Raw genomic sequence first — 17,258 nt, 5'->3', positions numbered from 1 at the left:
TGACTATCAATCAGCAAGATGGGATGAATTATTCCCCAATAAGGATTTGCAGTTGTCTCCAGCATTCCAGAATCTCTTACACACCTAGACTGGTAAGAGTGATATTATGTTCCTGCAGCTCAGGCAGACCTCATGTATTCTATAGCTGTGTTTCTATTTTAAACTGTGAACATTGATCAAATCGCCAACTCCAGGTCCATTGCTGAGAGCTGGCTACTGTACTGAATAGCTGATTAACTCAACAATGGACATGCAACATCCTGTCTAGTATGGCCAACTGTATAGGCTCAGCTCACCGCTACCATCCCCACGCTGACTCGGGAGCAGCAAAGATGAACACACGCTGTCCTCCAAAACGTGGGCCATCAGCCGACCGCTTCTTTTCACTCTGCAGGCCCGCCATGCAGCCAACCCAGTGCTACAGCGTCGGAGGACAACGCAGCTCTGGGCAGCTTACTGGCAAGCCTGCAGGCGCCCGGCTAGACTCGGCCAATTGTGCGCCGCCCCCTGGGAGTTCCTGTCCACGGTCGGCAGTGGAATAGCCTGGACTCGAACCGGCGACTTCCAGGCTATAGGGCGCATCCTGCACTCTACGCGGAGCGCCTTTACCGGATGCGCCACTTGGGAGCCCCAATCTTTTTTTAGGTGAGTTTGCATGCTGGTTCTAACCATTCTGGACCCATATCTGTCTCTATACACGTCTGCTCTCGTGGTCCACTTTCACAGTGGACCCCTTTGTGGACAGCAGGAAGCTGTAACACGCAGACCCCCTGGTCAGTGGGATGTGCAGCACCGTCTTTGTAGCGATTCCACCGGTCACTGGGTTGAGGTCCAGGTTACAGAGGACAGTCCCTGACACAGCATGTTTGTACCCGAAGTCTCCTTTGAAATACAGTCTCCTTTGTTGCAATACCCTAGTGCACTGACATTCTCTCAAATCTGAAATACTGGGCAAGCTTCTTAAGTTTGCTATAATTTACTCCCAGGTCTTTGTTTTTTGAAGAGGGTGCATGCATGAATGATCATTTTGGGTCTTCAATTAGCCCTACTTACAAACACCCTCATGCTGTACCTGGTCCAACATGTTCACTATATCTGTATGCTGTACTTGCATATAGCCCTGCCTTATAATTAAGCCAGTTGTTACAGTTGACTGTTTATATAATTGCGAGAGGTCTTTGGTGTACCTCTGCTATCCACACAGGTCTGTATTCAGTGCTATATTTTGCCTGTCCTTAATTGCTCTGAGTGGGTGTATAATTACACGCTTTCCTCCAACAGATAAAAGACCCACGCTGCGGGCTAAACCAAAAATGAGACAAACTGGTGCCACGTTGAATTTACTCCACAGACAAACAGACTATTTTGTATCTACTGATAAGCTTGTATTACGATGCCTTCCCCAGAGTTCAGGAGCTGCTCTGCAGTACTAGTTGCCTGCCACAGATATACTGTATGTAACATGCTGGATCAGCCACAGGAAATCAAACACATTCTCAACACTAGGAATCTCATCGATTTCGTACCTCCGCTATAAGCTGAGAGACTGCAGCTTGTGAAAGGCTTTTTCTAACAGCTGCCACTGTAGATGTGGGACTGCAGGAAATAGACTGACGTGCTTTTCTTCTGTCTCTGTGCAGAGGGCGCTCTAAACCAAGCAAAAGGAAGATGTTCCCATGACAGCAAAGGCTCAATAGCCCCAGTATTCTACAGGATTTAAAAGGACAGGCGTCATATCTTTCAGGGTTTTTGACACTGTGGACCACGGGACCCTCTGGGAGCACCTGCAGTCCCGTGTCGGACTGTCTAAATCCAGGTTTTAAGTTGTTGCGTAATGGTCCGGAACAGCGTTCAGAATTCTGTTTCTGGTCATGTGATTGAAAGTAAAATTCTGTTCCTGGTCTTCTGATAGAAACTAAAAAGCACCAATCACAGAGCACCCACTGCTATACAGTTACAGCAACTGTTTAATGCTAGATGCAGTATATTTAGTAAAATGACGTGCCATAGTTTATTCAGTTGTAATTTTGATGGTTATAGGTGCTTATGTCCTCTGTTGTATCACGCTGCTACTCTCATCCAGAACTCAAGGTGTCCAGGTTAGAACACACACCGAATTAACTCACGAGCACCCCCACCCCCGTCAACAGCCTTACACGGGCCACGACCGCTCCACCTCTTCACAACTGTTCTGCCTCAAATGCCTGGAATCAGTTATTTCTTTTTGGCACCTGAGTAGTATAGCTGGGTTGAGACCTGTGCTGTTCCAGGCTGATGCTGAGACAGATTCATGCTGTTGTAACCTCTAGGGCTGATTATTGTAATTCCTTGCTGGTCTCTCTGATGCCTCATTGAACAGGTTGCAGCTCATATAAAATGCCTCTGCAAGAACACTGACACACACTAAATGTATTTGCCACATTTCCCCAGTTTTAAGGTCACTACGTTGGCTTCTCGTGAAGCAGTGCATTCAAACACTGCTTCTCACTTACAAGGCTATCCCTGATTCTGGCCCTGCCAGTCTGCGTGAGTTACTTATTCCCTGTAAGCTCATACTTTGAGATCAAATGAACGAGAACTCTAATAAAAATGGTTCAAGGGCTTGAGGTTCCTTCACTTTGGAATTCCGGAATACTGAGCCTGTCAATATTTCAAATCTAAGCTCAGAACACCTCTCTTTGATTTGGTATTACACCAGCGAGCAGCATGGAGCTCCTTTGGCTTGCTGTTTATTACATTTTTCTGGTAAAGCGCCTTTGGATGCTTGCACATGAAGGACACTATATACATGACATTGGTATTGTATGGTATGCTAGCTTCTTATATAGCGCCTTTCATAGTGGACCACCATCACAAAGTGCTTTACAGAGGTAGGCTGTGAGCTGTGCATTATATGCAGAGTTACTTACAATAGGACATTGATTTAACATCTCATCCACAGGATGGAGCACAAGGAGGTTAAGTGACTTGCTCAGGGTCACACAGTGAGTCAGTCACTGGCAGAGGTGGGATTTGAACTGGTGACCTTCTGGTGACACTCCCTGGACTTTAACCACTGGACCACACTGCCTCCTTGATGGTATGGTATTATATACAGTATATCTCATACCATACAGTGGGGTGCACAGAAGGCCAAACTATGTACATTGTAGTAAACAGACACTTAAGAACTGTATTTTAGTGCAAAAACTGGAGACACAAAACGTCTTATAAAATATGAAATGTAATAAAACACATAATTCAACATAAATATAAATATACATACTATTGCATACACATGTTATTTTGGACAGTATTTTTGACAGGGGTATTGTTAAAATCCAAACTTTTCTTAAAGTACAGTTGGTAGTTATATCGACGTTCTATATATTCCTGCAAATTGCCAGTCGCTAGCATTTAAAATAGCGTCTGAGATACCCAGTTTATTCTTCTCCAAAGATGTCATCGCTTTGGGTCTGGCCGCGTCTGTTATTATTTTTTCCCCTCATCTTGGCAGGGTTCCCAGTGGCGAGGGAAAGAACTTGGAAGCCGATCTCTGCACGCTGGGCTCCGGTGTATTTACTGCTCACTTCCTGAACTCGCTCTCAGAAGTTTGAAAAATCCAGGCAGGCAAGCTGCGGGAAAGTGTCCTTTTTCAGCCTGAGCACAGACAGACACTGCGCTGCAAAAAGCAGGGAGCGTTTAAGGGGAAAAAACAGAAGCTGACTGGACGATCGTCGTTGTACTGTGTAGCTGCTGCCGCTCCAGAAAAAACACAGAAGAAAAGGTGCGGATACATTTTTAATATAGATTGTTTCAAACTTTTTTTTAAACGCTGTGAAAAATAACGACTTAACCCGAACACAAGCCGCTGACATTTCTGTTAGCTTGGTAAAGTTTGAATTATTGCACGCTAATTGCACTGGTATTGCGACGTCAAATCGTGCCAGGGTACTTAAAAAGTACAGCACAAGGAACTTTTTAATATATATATATATATATATATATATATATATATATATATATATATATATATATATATATATATATATAAGCATATAACGTTTTTGCAATGCAATATAATTGGCTTGCATTTGCAACCGACACGTATTGTTAAACTGTGACTTGGTAATGCAATTGCGGAGCTTTACAGTATCAATTTGAAATGCCTAAATTACATCTCATTGCAAACTCTTGAAATGGTAAATATAAACAACACCAAAAGCTCAGTAATTATGTCCGGTTTATAACAAGGTGTGTTGTTGATGTGGACATTTTTTTAAGCAATATATGTGATTTAATTAAAAATAGAACAAAAAAAAAATATCAGACTGGTGTGCACTGTAAAATCAAATATGAAGTAAAGCCCTACAGTGCCATACATTTCTTTTTTCAGCATTTTTTTTTAAAGGTATTTAATGCACAGAGCAACGTTTGACTTATACAATAGTGCTATTCATGAGAGGTGCCGGGTTGATTTGAGTTGTTAAAAACGCGCGCACACACAAGTTGAATTTAATTAGCAGCGTATAATTATATGTATGCATTCAGGCAGAGATCTGCTAAGGATTCTGTGGCACGCGGCCAGGAAGTCTGGGTCACATGGCACTTGTCCATAACTTTTCATAACTTTAGTTTGTTAGGGAGTGGACCAGCATGGGAACCGTTATTTAACCGCTGAAATACTGGAAACCCGGCCCTTATTTTATAACAATGTGCAGATTCCAGTAGCAGCCAGTTAGTCAGACTGGTTTATAATGGTCTTGTTAACTTGAACATTGTTTAAATTAGTCAACCCTACTCAACTTTGAATTAGTGTAACTTCATTTTAAAATATGGTATGATTTTTATTGTGGGGATCTGGGGATTCATTATGCACAGGGTTTGGTCAACAAAAAATGACACCTGCCACATGTAGCACATACTTCGGAGTGGCCTGTCCCTTACATGCCTGATTAATTTGTTATGCAAATGGAATCCCTGGGAAATTGTGTGCAATATATAACAACTCAATGATCGCGGGCTGATAGTAGATGCTTGGTTGGCACGTGCTTCCATTTTAAAGACTGCATAAATTGCTGATGGTTCACAGCCTTCAAATACCCTGACGGTATTAGAGGAATGACCGTGTATTTCTGCAGGGCCATTTAAAGACATTGCGTCGAGTCAGTGCCCTCCTGAAATTGTGTTAGGGTGGGTGTTTCTAGATCTTTGTCCAATGTCTGTAATTCTTTTTTTTAACCTTATGATAATGTGCAGTGGCTGTGACCGCTATCTTGAGAGCCCTGAGAAGTAATCCTGAAGTTGAAATCGAACACTGTACTTAGGGCTGGGCTGGAACAAAGAAACTGGACTTGAACCAGCAACCATTTTATTACTACCCATAAAACATGAAAAGTACTACAGTACACTATTGTTGGGCCAAAATTCCTATTGTAGAATTTTTGACACAATATTAACTCATATGGGTAACACGACTGAAGAATTTTGCTTCGGCGATATTCCCTTATCAACCTCTTAGCCTCTGTTGGGATCAATCCCAGATTCAACACTCATTTACTTTAGTGTCCTAGAGGGGCAGCTGCAGGTGATTTACTTAATGATTTGGTTGTGCCAGACTGTTGACCGCTTGACGATCTGCCCTACCTGTTGCAGATGCCTAGCACCATGCAGGCTGCTCTCAGAAGCTAAGCAGCGTTGTGCCCTGGCAGTACTTGAATGGGTGCCCACCATGGAAAACCAGGTACTGTAGTGTTGTCGGTGGTCAGTAGGGGGCACTCTTCAATCAGCTGCAGCCAATCTATGACATGCTGGTCATGGCACCAATATGACAGGGCAGAGGCTGGGCGCGAACTGGCGACCCCACACACCGCAAGAGAGCGTCTACCTCGTCTCAGCTCAGGGACGGGACACAATCTGTGACTGCAGTGTATCACGCAACACTGCCCGTTACACCTGCCGGTAGGGGTGGCAATGTTTTTTAGGAGATGTTGTCTTTCTTATGAAATACTAAATGCAACACGCAGACCAGCGACATCAGATCACTGCACGCATGTATATAAGAGCTCCAGTCTCTTCCTGGGGCAAGCGTATACTACCATGCTACAGTTTACTGTTTGCAGGCCCGCGTTAGTGCAGCACCATCCTGATTAAAGTCATGAAGCTGGATTGGCCTGCCCAGTTGCTTGCTGTAGCCCAAGGTATAGGGAACTGATCGAATCCCATTCTTAACTAATATAGATTACTCAAACTATATAGCATAATAAAATCACGGTAAAGCATAGGTAAGCATTGTAAAGCACAGAGAGGTATGGTAAAACATGACAAACCATGATGAACTATGGCAAAGTATGTGGAAAATTACTGTGGTAAACAATTGTAAGGGCAGTCTTAGTTTTGCTTTAAGAAGTCTGTGCTTATATGAGTTGTAACAACTCATTTCCAAGAGAGTCCCAGAGGCCTCCGATTGAACAATCGGAGCTTTTAGAATCCAAACCCTAAGCACAGCGCCTCTCTTTGACACCGCTTCCAAAGAGCCTCTGGCTGCACTGGCCCTCAGTGCTCTGTTATAAAAGCAGCTGCAGACTGTAGCTGCCTAGCGCTCACTCAACACCAGTTGCTATTTTCTGACCCATGGCTTGGCTTCTTCAGTCCTGTTCGGTGCAATCCAGAATGACCTGCCGGTGGTGGAAGACTGAAACGAGTTCAATACTGCTGCACTGGGATACACTCAAATACTGCTTTCAGTAACGAGGAACCAGAGACTATAAAACATTTCAAGAGCAAGTGGCTTGCACATCAAATGTCTTTACGGGCGTTTTTTTATTATGTATAAAATGTACAACTTAAAAGAAAAGTAAAGAATCCTTGCAAATTTCCCAATTTTCCTGAAAAATACTGGGTAATAGCGTGCCCATCTCTTTCTAGTTGCTGTGAATGCCAACAGCTGTCCGAGTGAATGTGTAATAGTGGTGAAGTTAGCCTGTGTCAGCACTACAGTGCGTAGAACCGACAGCCCCATATCACACTAAAAACAATTCCTTATTTACAATGGATTTCTTGGTATAAATCAGTATGTTTTTGGGCCAAATTCGGTGTGAAAATCGTCAAAAAAAACCCCCAACAACCTGTTGCTGAAATGGGCCTTGATCAGGTTATTTATATGCTTATTGATGTACATTAATTAGCCCAGTAATTGTCTATCTGAGATTCCTTGTGTCCTCACGACCAGTAGTTGCCTGGTTGCAATGCTGTGTTCTGATCCTAGTGAATTGCACACTGGCACTGCTACGATACCATGGTGTATCGATGGATCCGAATACGAAAATACTTTTGGCACAGTAGCTAGGGTGAAAATTGTGAAAAATGAATCATGCTTATGCCAAGTGCTAAGAACAGTTAGAGCAAGTAGGAGTGGAATTGTTGGCAGGGTCACCTAACATCTATATACGCATTAAAAACTAAATTAGCCAAATGTGCACTTTAATGAAAACCATTTCAATAAACTCTGAAAAACCACACAATAATAGAAGATAATACAGAAAAGAGCTTATGAAAATAAAAGGAAGTCAGGCCCAGCAGGAAATGGTATGAGAGAGCCTGGGGTACAGCTAGGGTGCAGAGGGGCCGCTGTACATTTTGACAGCTAAAAAAAATGATTCTTTCTAAATGAAAACACTAAGAAAAGCCCAGTGTTGGCTGGTTGATAGAACATGTTTAAACATTTGAATGTGGATCATTCTTTCTTTACAGCTTATTTTTTCCCCTGTGGGCAAATCCTTCAGACTCAAAGGACCTGATTTTCCACTGTGGGCAAATTGCCCATGTAATACTTTTACTGTGGATGGCTTTACTATAACTGTTTTATGATGGTGGTATTTAGATCAGGCGCTATTTAGATCAACTGAACCCCAGTGTGTTACAGATAACAATCAGAAACCCTTATCTGTAGGGCTCAGGGGCAGTAAGCACATAAGAACATAAGAAAGAGAGACGAGAGGAGGCCATTAGGCCCATCTTGCTCATTTGGTTGTTAGTAGCTTATTGATCCCAGAATCTCATCAAGCAGCTTCTTGAAGGATCCCAGGGTGTCAGCTTCAACAACATTACTGGGGAGTTGGTTCCAGATTCCCACAATTTTCTGTGTAAATAAAGTGCCTCCTATTTTCTGTTCTGAATGCTCCTTTATCTAATCTCCATTTGTGGCCCCTGGTCCTTGTTTCTTTTTTCAGGTCAAAAAAGTCCCTTGGGTCGACATTGTCAATACCTTTTAGAATTTTGAATGCTTGAATCAGAACACCGCGTAGTCTTCTTTGTTCAAGACTGAATAGATTAATTTCTTTTAGCCTGTCTGCATACAACATGCCTTTTAAACTCGGGATAATTCTGGTTGCTCTTCTTTGTACTCTTTCTAGAGCCTTACTAATGCATTGTAAAGTTTTAACATTACTTCCCTTGATTTAAATTTAACACTTTTCACTATATATCTGAGCATTTTGTTGGCCTTTTTTATAGCTTCCCTTTCTATGTCAACATACACTCCTAGGTCTTTTTCATAGATTCCTTCTTCAATTTCAGTATCTCCCATATGGTACCTATAATTCACATTTTTATTGCCTGCGTGCAGTCCCTTACACTTTTCTCTATTAAATGTCATTTGCCATGTGTCTGCCCAGTTCTGAATGCTGTCTAGATCATTTTGAATGACTTTTGCTGCTGCAACAGTGTTTGCCACTCCTTCTATTTTTGTGTCGTCTGCAAATTTAAAAAGTTTGCTTACTATACCAGAATCTAAGTAATTAATGTAGATTAGGAATATATGATGACCTAATACTGATCCCTGTGGTACTCCACTGGTTAACTTGCTCCATTTTGAGGTTTCTCCTCAAATCAGTACTTTCTGTTTTCTACATGTTAACCACTCCCTATTCGAGTAGGGTGACCGTGGACAGCCAGTACAGTACTGAATACATGACATGACGAAACACGTTTGCAAAGTCGTTATGGGTGGACATGGGACCAGTGCAGACAGTGTACCGTGTTGCATACGGAGAGCACCAGGCCAACCCGAGCACCTATTTTCAGCTGTAATTCAACATCTGCCTGCTGTCTCTTTACATGGCTTCAAATTCCCACTAGCCCTGCACCCACTCAGAACTACCTTCAGTTAAGTGTGATATTTAAATGATCAGGAGCCAGGATTATGACGTTAAATAAGTGATTCCTCCCTTAAAACTGCATGAGCAACTCCTATTAATAAACCTACAAACTCCGGGATGACTTATTCAGCTGTGATAAGTGAGATCAGTTATTATTATTATTATTATTTATTTATTAGTAACTTACAATTATTATAAGATATCACATTATTTTTTTACACATTATTTTTACATACGATTACCCATTTATACAGTTGGGCTTTTTTTTACTGGAGCAATCTAGGTAAAGTACTTTGCTCAAGGGTACAGCAGCAGTGTTCCCCACCTGGGATTGAACCCACGACCCTCCGGTCAAGAGTCCAGAGCCCTAACCACTACTCCACACTGCTGCCAGTTCAGAGCAGATTTACCAGGGCATCTGGTCATTTCAATAATATACCTAAACAGGACATGTTCTGGGTGCGGGGATACTGTGAGTTTCAAAACATGTGCCTGTTATGCCCAAATGAAAAATCTTGCAACAGGGATATGCAGCCCTTGTTGAATACATTATAGAATACATCTCAGGGATACCATTCATTTACATGCAATAAAGCATGTGTTTATAATGTCTGTACAAAGAGAGTGTGTCAGTTTGGTATATAAAATTGCGTATAGAGTCAGGGAAGTTGCCACGGTGTAGTGTTGACTGTTAATTCCGAAATGGGAATAACAGCTGAGCCTGCAATCTGGGAAAGGGAGCAGTGTCCTCCCGAGCCCTGGAGCTCAGTCCCCTTTCCGGAGGAGGAGAGACGTTCCCTTCCTCCGGAGCCAAATCATTTCCCATCTGCTTCCGATTACCTTTGCCTGGAGTTGGTCGGCAGCCAGGCAGCTGGCCGATGTGGCTGTTCTTCGCTTTCCTCAAACCTCACATTGCAAAAAATAATATCAACTTGATAAAGGAAGAAAAAAAAGTTATTAACATTAACATTACTACACAAGTGACTAAATACAAATTACTTCACAAAAGAAAAATGGATAGAGTTGCCTTTTTAGTTTGTACCCTGAAGTCATGCAGATCCACCAGAGTACATTAATTGTCCATTTGACCATTTACACACAATTCTGGCTGCATTATTGTGTTGAGAGTAGCCATTGCCATCAGGGTACAAGTGCAGCATTGTTGGATGGACTGCAACCAGGCTTAAGTAAACTGTGGCATTCATTTGGCTTCCTAAAATTATCAAGGGACCCAGGGTATACCAGGAGAACGTGCCCCACACCAGGGCGATGCCACATCCAGTTGGGTAGACAGGCAGCGTATATGTACAGTAGCATGGCTCTAGGATTACCGGGACAGTTTTTAAAACTCGTATCACAATGCATTCTGGTACTTGTAGTCTTGCATCTCTTAAAGAAAAGACCTGGCCTGCCCTGTTGGACTTGTAGACATATGGTCAACCCACAATGCATTTTACCTTTAGTAAACACTTGAATCAGCAAAATCCCATTTTATAGACACATAGTACATGAAACACATATTGGTGGGCATTAACAGTAGCCTGTTTCTCTTCTGCAGGAGGGAGAACGCTATGAGGCCCATTGGATTTTGATTATCACGTGCAGAAGACGTTGCCTCACCAGCCCTGCATTACGGTGTGTGCGTGCGTGCGTGCGTGCGTGTGTGTGGGTGTGTGTGTGTGTGCGTGTGTGTGTGCAGACAGCACGATTGCAGCGAAGGAAGGGCCTGCCCGCCGCGATGGAACAGAAGAGAACGCCATCGTCTCTGTGAGCAGAGGTCAGGGGTGGAAGACATGTTGGGACAGAGAGCCTCGGCCTGGGACAGCACTGATGCTAGCATTAGTAACCATGGAAACGGTTTGGAGGACTGTAGCGTGCTTTGTGATCGTCGCCATGGTTGCCACGGAAGTCACAGGAAGTCAGACTACTGAAAGGTTTAAGTCACAAGGTGGGTAGCGACATAAATGCAATTTTTTTAGTTTTTTTTAAATAATGCCTGTCGCTTGTAGCTTTGTTGAAAACTTTAATAAAGTGTAAAAATTCTAAATTACTCTCCAGGTTTGCCACAGTAGGGTTTAACAAACTGCCATGAGTAATTCTTATACAGGCTGCTATTTGCCTGAGTTGGTTATAATTGTTAAAACTGGAAAAGATGTAGACTTTCCTTTATTGGAAATGTAGGTACGGTATTTTCCTCCAAATGACATAATGCTGAGATATTGTCATGTTGATTGCATTAAGTCATCTTGTTATGATTACTGTTATAAAATCTTTTTAAGAACTCTCTTTTTCTGTGACTGAGCTAAGACGAATTATGTTACACAACACTGTGATTGTACCTAACCCTTAATGATGCAATTTAGTCTTTCGGATGAGACGTAAAACCAAGGTCCTATTGTAAGTGCAGTAGCAGTTTTGATGCATAGTTCACCCCCTAATCTCTGTAAATCGCTTTGGATAAAAGCGTCTGCTAAATTCATAATGAATAGAAACCGCATTAGACAGGGGGTGTTAACAATTAAACCACCCCAGTAAGCTGTTTCCATTGATACTGTGAAAGCAGTCTGTAAAAGTCTCATCTTATAGCTGATGGTTACATCTGCAGTCTACAATGCAGTGTGCAACTGAACGTTACACAAAGGTAAAATATTGTTCATCACAGTTTTGTCCAATTCCAAATCAAACCATATGGATCGCATTGGAGCGCTTATTAGTCAACTTCAGAGCGAGTTAGAGAGACCATATTCTGCCAGCCCACTAACTGAGACTGACAGAGTCTCAATTCAAATCTGTTTGCACTCCTCTGCTACCAATGGAAGCAGCCAGGACCGGTTTCAATTTGTGATCCAGTCTTAGTAAAAGATGGAAACCTGGCGTCAGGCAGCAAGGCAAGACGGATTAAGACAGATTCTGACAGCCCTCCAAAGCCGACCTCTGAAACAGATTCTGTCCAGCTGCAAACATCTGGGATTTATAAGGGGAAAAGGCTATTTTCATTGGGGAAAGTATATACACGGGGCGCTATGCCATTTGAGAGGCCTGCTTAGGGTTCCTTCTTTTAAAGCCTAGAACAAACTGAACCAAAGTCTGACCTAGCATTGTTTATTTTCACGAGGTGAGCTTTTTATTTTTACAGAATGGGAGGAATGGATTTAATGAGGTCTCCAGTAAAATAAAGATAGCAGTGTTCCTTCAGTGGGGGAGACGAGGACTCAAATCTGAACTTCTTAAAGGTTTTTTGGGTTCATGTTTCCATTGAAAAGTCTCAATTGAAGAATGAGACCATCTGAAAGAACACATTGCACGTCACCATGATGCACCTTGTAATTCTGCTGTGGAATAAAGACATTCACCCATAACGTCAACACTAAGTGCCATATTTTTAAAGCATTTACTTTTTGAAAGGTAAAAATCACACTGGCATACATTACACAAATTATGTAAATGTGATATATTAGACCTATATAAGCTGTGTGACATTTCTGAATAATTGCACACAACTAATCTGCTAAGAAATAAATAATAAAAAGGATCTCTGTGACTTCAAAATAATAGGGAGTTCCCTTTTATGGCTATAGTATAGTTAATTAAGGAGTGAATGCTTTGAAAATATGCCACTAAACCAAGTGTGCCCTGATAACCCTGACATTAGCCAAAAGACTACTTCACAGGGGTCAAAAATAGCTTTTTTGCAGCCATCAACCCTCAGTATAACATACAAGACGTTTGTATGCCAAACGTCTGTCAGGCTATAACAGTGGCAGCAGTGTGGAGTAGTGGTTAGGGCTCTGGACTCTTGACCGGAGGGTCGTGGGTTCAATCCCAATGGAGGACACTGCTGCAAGGTACCTTACCTAGATTGCTCCAGTAAAAACCCAACTGTATAAATGGGTAATTATATGTAAAAATAATGTGATATCTTGTAACAATTGTATAACTGGATAAGGGTGTCTGCTAAGAAATAAATAATAATAATAATAATAATACAAAACGCAACTTTGTACAAGTTTAATGATACACTTGCAAACACACATGAAGTGATATTTGTTTGGATATTCCAATCCCAGCAGCACTAAAGACAGTTTCCGAGGCAGTGGTGCTACTCAGCTGGCTCCCTTGTAATTCTAGCCCCGGATTAACTCCACCCCAGGTGGGAGGCTCTGGCACTGGCCAAGTGGAAAAAAAAACACTGGTAACCAAGAAGGGGCTTGGCAGGGGCGAGGAACATGGAGCTTCAGGTGCAGGCTGTGAGAACTGCCTAATTAAATGCAAGCCCACTGGGGGTAATCCTATTAGTGCCATGTGTCTGGCTTTGGAATAAAAGAAGAGCTGGCAGCGGCGGCACAAACCTGATTAGCAAGCAGTTTGCTCTTCTAGTTAGATGGAGGGGTGGTTGTAGGATCGGCCACTTTGCACTGCTGTTGTGGAATAACCATTCACTGCAGAGCAAAGGCAGGTAGGCGAGGCACCAGATGACGGCTGATGTCTAATATTAACAGCGGCAGAGGCAGCATTTTTATTTACAGGGACACACAACCCTTCTTGAACAGAGCCTTCAAAGAGGTTTGATTGAATAGTACCACAGAACTGGGAAATAGCAATGGTCATAAAGAAAAAAAAAACAGCTGGAAATAGACTTGATCCATAACTTCAAGACACTCAAGCAAAAATATAATGTAAATAATGGCTTTCTATCAAAAAATTTCAAATTTAAAGGAACTTATAAACATGGACTGCTGTATACCATGGTAAAAGCATAGCAGTGTAGATAGGGAACAATCATATAGTAATGCCTGGATACCAAGGGAATACTTACACACTGCCAGTGTTAGGAAACATGAGCCAAAGGCGATTATTTCATTTATGCAACTCTTTCAATATTAAAGTTTCTACTTCTTTCTGTCTGTGTGGAGTTACAAAGGATAGACCTTCTTGTCCTGCGTAGTACTGAGGCGGCCGGTATCGACCTATGATATGGTAAAATATATATATATATATATATATATATATATATATATATATATATTAGTGAAGCACAGTACATGCATAATTAAATGAATACCAAACCATGACCATGGTAAACTTTCTTTTATTAGGGATGTGCAGAGCAGATGTGTTGTTTTTTTCCTAGGGAAATAGCAGTTTCTATAAATATACAGTCATGGAATATTTAACACTCCCTGTTAACGAGATTGCTCAGACAGCACAGTCGGATCCCATTAGACAGCCCCACAGGTCATAAAGGATTGCTACAAAGTTGAAAGGAAAGGGCTCTCGGTTGTAGACCTGATGGGGCTTTTTTAACATCCCCTCTAAGTGGTACCAACTGTTTTGCAATTGATTGACTGTGACTCCACTCTTTACTTTAGCATGCATTACATACCATAATTCAGCGCCGCTTGGACCCAGGGAGAACAGTAAACCCCTGGTGTATTACCGAGGCCTTGGAAACTTTTAAGGCATTTAATGTCTTTTCTGTCTCATTAATTTAGTGCTCGACAATGAAAATCACAGTCATTGCATTAGGGCAGCGTTTCTCATAACTGGGAGTCCCGACCCAAAAGTGGGTTGCAAGGCTATTGTAGGGGGGTTGCATGATCACAAAAAATACTGACATAACCTTAGGATTAGGGCTTCTGAGTTTCGGTTTTAACAGATAAAAACCGATAAAACACCTGATACAAAAATGGAAACATTAGAAATGGTAACTCAATACACATGGACTTCACCTCTTTCCCATTAAAAAAACCCCAAAAACCTAAAACAGAACCACCTTTCCCAGTGCAGCTGAGTAATGTCCCTCCTTCTTGACCACCTCAAGGTGAACTTAAATAATTCCCTCTAAGAAAGGCAGAGAAACAATATTACTGCAATTTCTCTTTCATTCAATCATAGGATAATTAACTACACTACTGGTGTTGTTTTCTCTGGGGGGAAAAATAAGTGTAGAACAGAAGTGCAAGAACACTAAAAGAAATCCAATATTATTAGGCTTCTCTTAGTGTCTAAACTCAGCTTGAGTGTTTGATGCTGTAGTTATGGATGAAGTGATGCTAAGTGCCTGCTGATGCTAAGTGCCTGCTCTCTCCTCAGCTGAGTTCCTCTCCAGCCTGGATCACTATGAGATCGCTATCCCGGTGCGGGTGGGCCCACGGGGGGAGGTCCTGAGCGGATTGGGGCGGCGGCGGGCGCGCCGCGGTCTGGAGGCCGAGCCGATGGAGAGGCAGCTGTTCTACAGCGTTGCAGCACCCCGCACAAACTTCCTGCTGAACCTCACGCTGCACTCCGGCCTGCTCTCGGACCGATTCCGCGTGGAGTACTGGAAGAGGGGCCGGCTGGCCTGGAGCCACCGCTACTCCCCCCACTGCCACTACGTGGGACACATCCTCCAGCAGCGCTCCAGCAGCAAGGTGGCCCTCAGCAACTGCAACGGGCTGGTAAGAGCAGGCACACACTGCCATTTACATTGCTCTGCTTGCGGATGTAGCGCTATTGGCTGGTAAAAAAAAAGTAGATAGCTTCAGATACCGTTTTGAATTGATTCTTTACATGTTTGAAATCATTCTGCGTGCTTATGGGTTGCTCCAATACCAAGTTGGAGAAAGATGATGATAACTCAATACAGAAGTGAACTTGGTTGTGGAGCTTTGCAGGTTTAAGTAAAAATCTATGTAAGAATATTAGCATGACAGGGGTCATAACCTAGATTGTATTTTTAATCGAATAAAACAGCCTCTGGTACTACTCAAGCAAAGCTGCAGTCACTGACAGGCAAGAGCACCTGGAGGCAATAAAACTGAAATATTATGAAAGGATATGAGAGACGGGTTCATCTGTTTACCCAAACTACTCTTTTGATTAACCTGCTCACCCTTTTTAGTGACTAATAATCACCATCTAGGAGCCAGATGTTTCTTTGAATACTGTGTTGGCTGTTTCTATTTTTCTTTCCATGTTTTTTTCACTACATTAGTAAAACTATTCATAGTGTATTACCTACACCTAGAGTAACTGGTACAGGGCATTTAAAAATAATTCTCTAGTATAGTAATTCTGTTTTCTTTCAAAACAGCTGTACAAAATCTCACAGTAGTTGTGGGAGTATCCAAAACATAAAAGATACAAAAAGGCATTTTTAGTGTGGCATAGATTACGATCAGTATTGAAATCAGTAAACTGAACAGGGTCATGCCCAACTGGTTTGTACTAGCGAGTCTACTGTATACAGTATGCTTTTGGATTATATCAGAGGAATCTTTCAACAAGGAAAAGCCCCCAGGTTCAGGAAAGCTCACTGCATCCCCATCTTCCAGCAGGGGGTGATAGTGGCAGGGGAGGAGGAGTACTTTATCGAACCCTTGACCTCAACAGAAAACATCACCAGCTTCCAGGAGAGAGAAGGACGCCCCCATGTGGTCTACAAGCGATCGTCTCTGCGACACCAGCACATGGACCCGTCCTGTGGAGTTATAGGTACTGTACTGTGCTCAATGTGATGGGTATGTGAAAAATCTTGGAACGGTCTTAGCAGAGATTTAGTAAAAGTTTTGTTTGCACCCCATTTCTTCTGCAAGTAGAAAAACCATCAAACGTCTAAGTAACAATCTAAGCAGTGGCTTTAAACTCTTTATTCCAAAAGAAATTATGTTGCAAACTTTTTACGTTGGCGTTATTAAGATAGGCCTCTGTTCAGATCATTAAAATAGACCTCTCAATGAAATCTGGTTTGTAGTCCTCATGGTACAGGTATCTGTGTAGACCTCATGGTGCAGGTATCTGGTTTGTAGACCTCATGGTACAGGTATCTGGTTTGAAGACCTCATGGTGCAGGTATCTGGTTTATAGACCTCATAGTGCAGGTATCTGGTTTGTAGACCTCATGGTACATGTATCTGGTTTATAGACCTCATAGTGCAGGAATCTGGTTTGTAGACCTCATGCTACAAGTATCTGGTTTGTAGACCTCATGGTGCAGGTATCTGGTTTGTAGACCTCATGCTACAGGTATCTGGTTTGTAGACCTCATGCTACAGGTATCTGGTTTGTAGACCTCATGGTGCAGGTATCTGGTTTGTAGACCTCATGGTACAGGTATCTGGTTTGTAGACCTCATGGTGCAGG

At 42.3% G+C, this 17,258-nt stretch overlaps 1 protein-coding gene across 1 annotated transcript in view; it reads left to right on the top strand.

The window, feature by feature from the left end:
• Nucleotides 1-3,393: 3,393 nt before the first annotated feature.
• The window catches only part of LOC117401327 (A disintegrin and metalloproteinase with thrombospondin motifs 10-like), a 35,419-nt gene continuing 21,554 nt past the window's right edge, over nucleotides 3,394-17,258 (top strand). The window contains exons 1-4 of the mRNA XM_034001921.3: nucleotides 3,394-3,766; nucleotides 10,696-11,085; nucleotides 15,231-15,574; nucleotides 16,451-16,610. Of these exons, the coding sequence (XP_033857812.3) occupies nucleotides 10,968-11,085; nucleotides 15,231-15,574; nucleotides 16,451-16,610 (622 nt within the window). The 5' untranslated portion in view covers nucleotides 3,394-3,766; nucleotides 10,696-10,967. The remainder of the gene's footprint in view (nucleotides 3,767-10,695; nucleotides 11,086-15,230; nucleotides 15,575-16,450; nucleotides 16,611-17,258) is intronic.

Source organism: Acipenser ruthenus, chromosome 49, assembly GCF_902713425.1.
Source record: "Acipenser ruthenus chromosome 49, fAciRut3.2 maternal haplotype, whole genome shotgun sequence".
Lineage (NCBI taxonomy): Eukaryota > Metazoa > Chordata > Actinopteri > Acipenseriformes > Acipenseridae > Acipenser > Acipenser ruthenus.
Note: the sequence above shows the minus strand (reverse complement) of the source record. Positions and strands in the feature narration are given on the sequence as shown.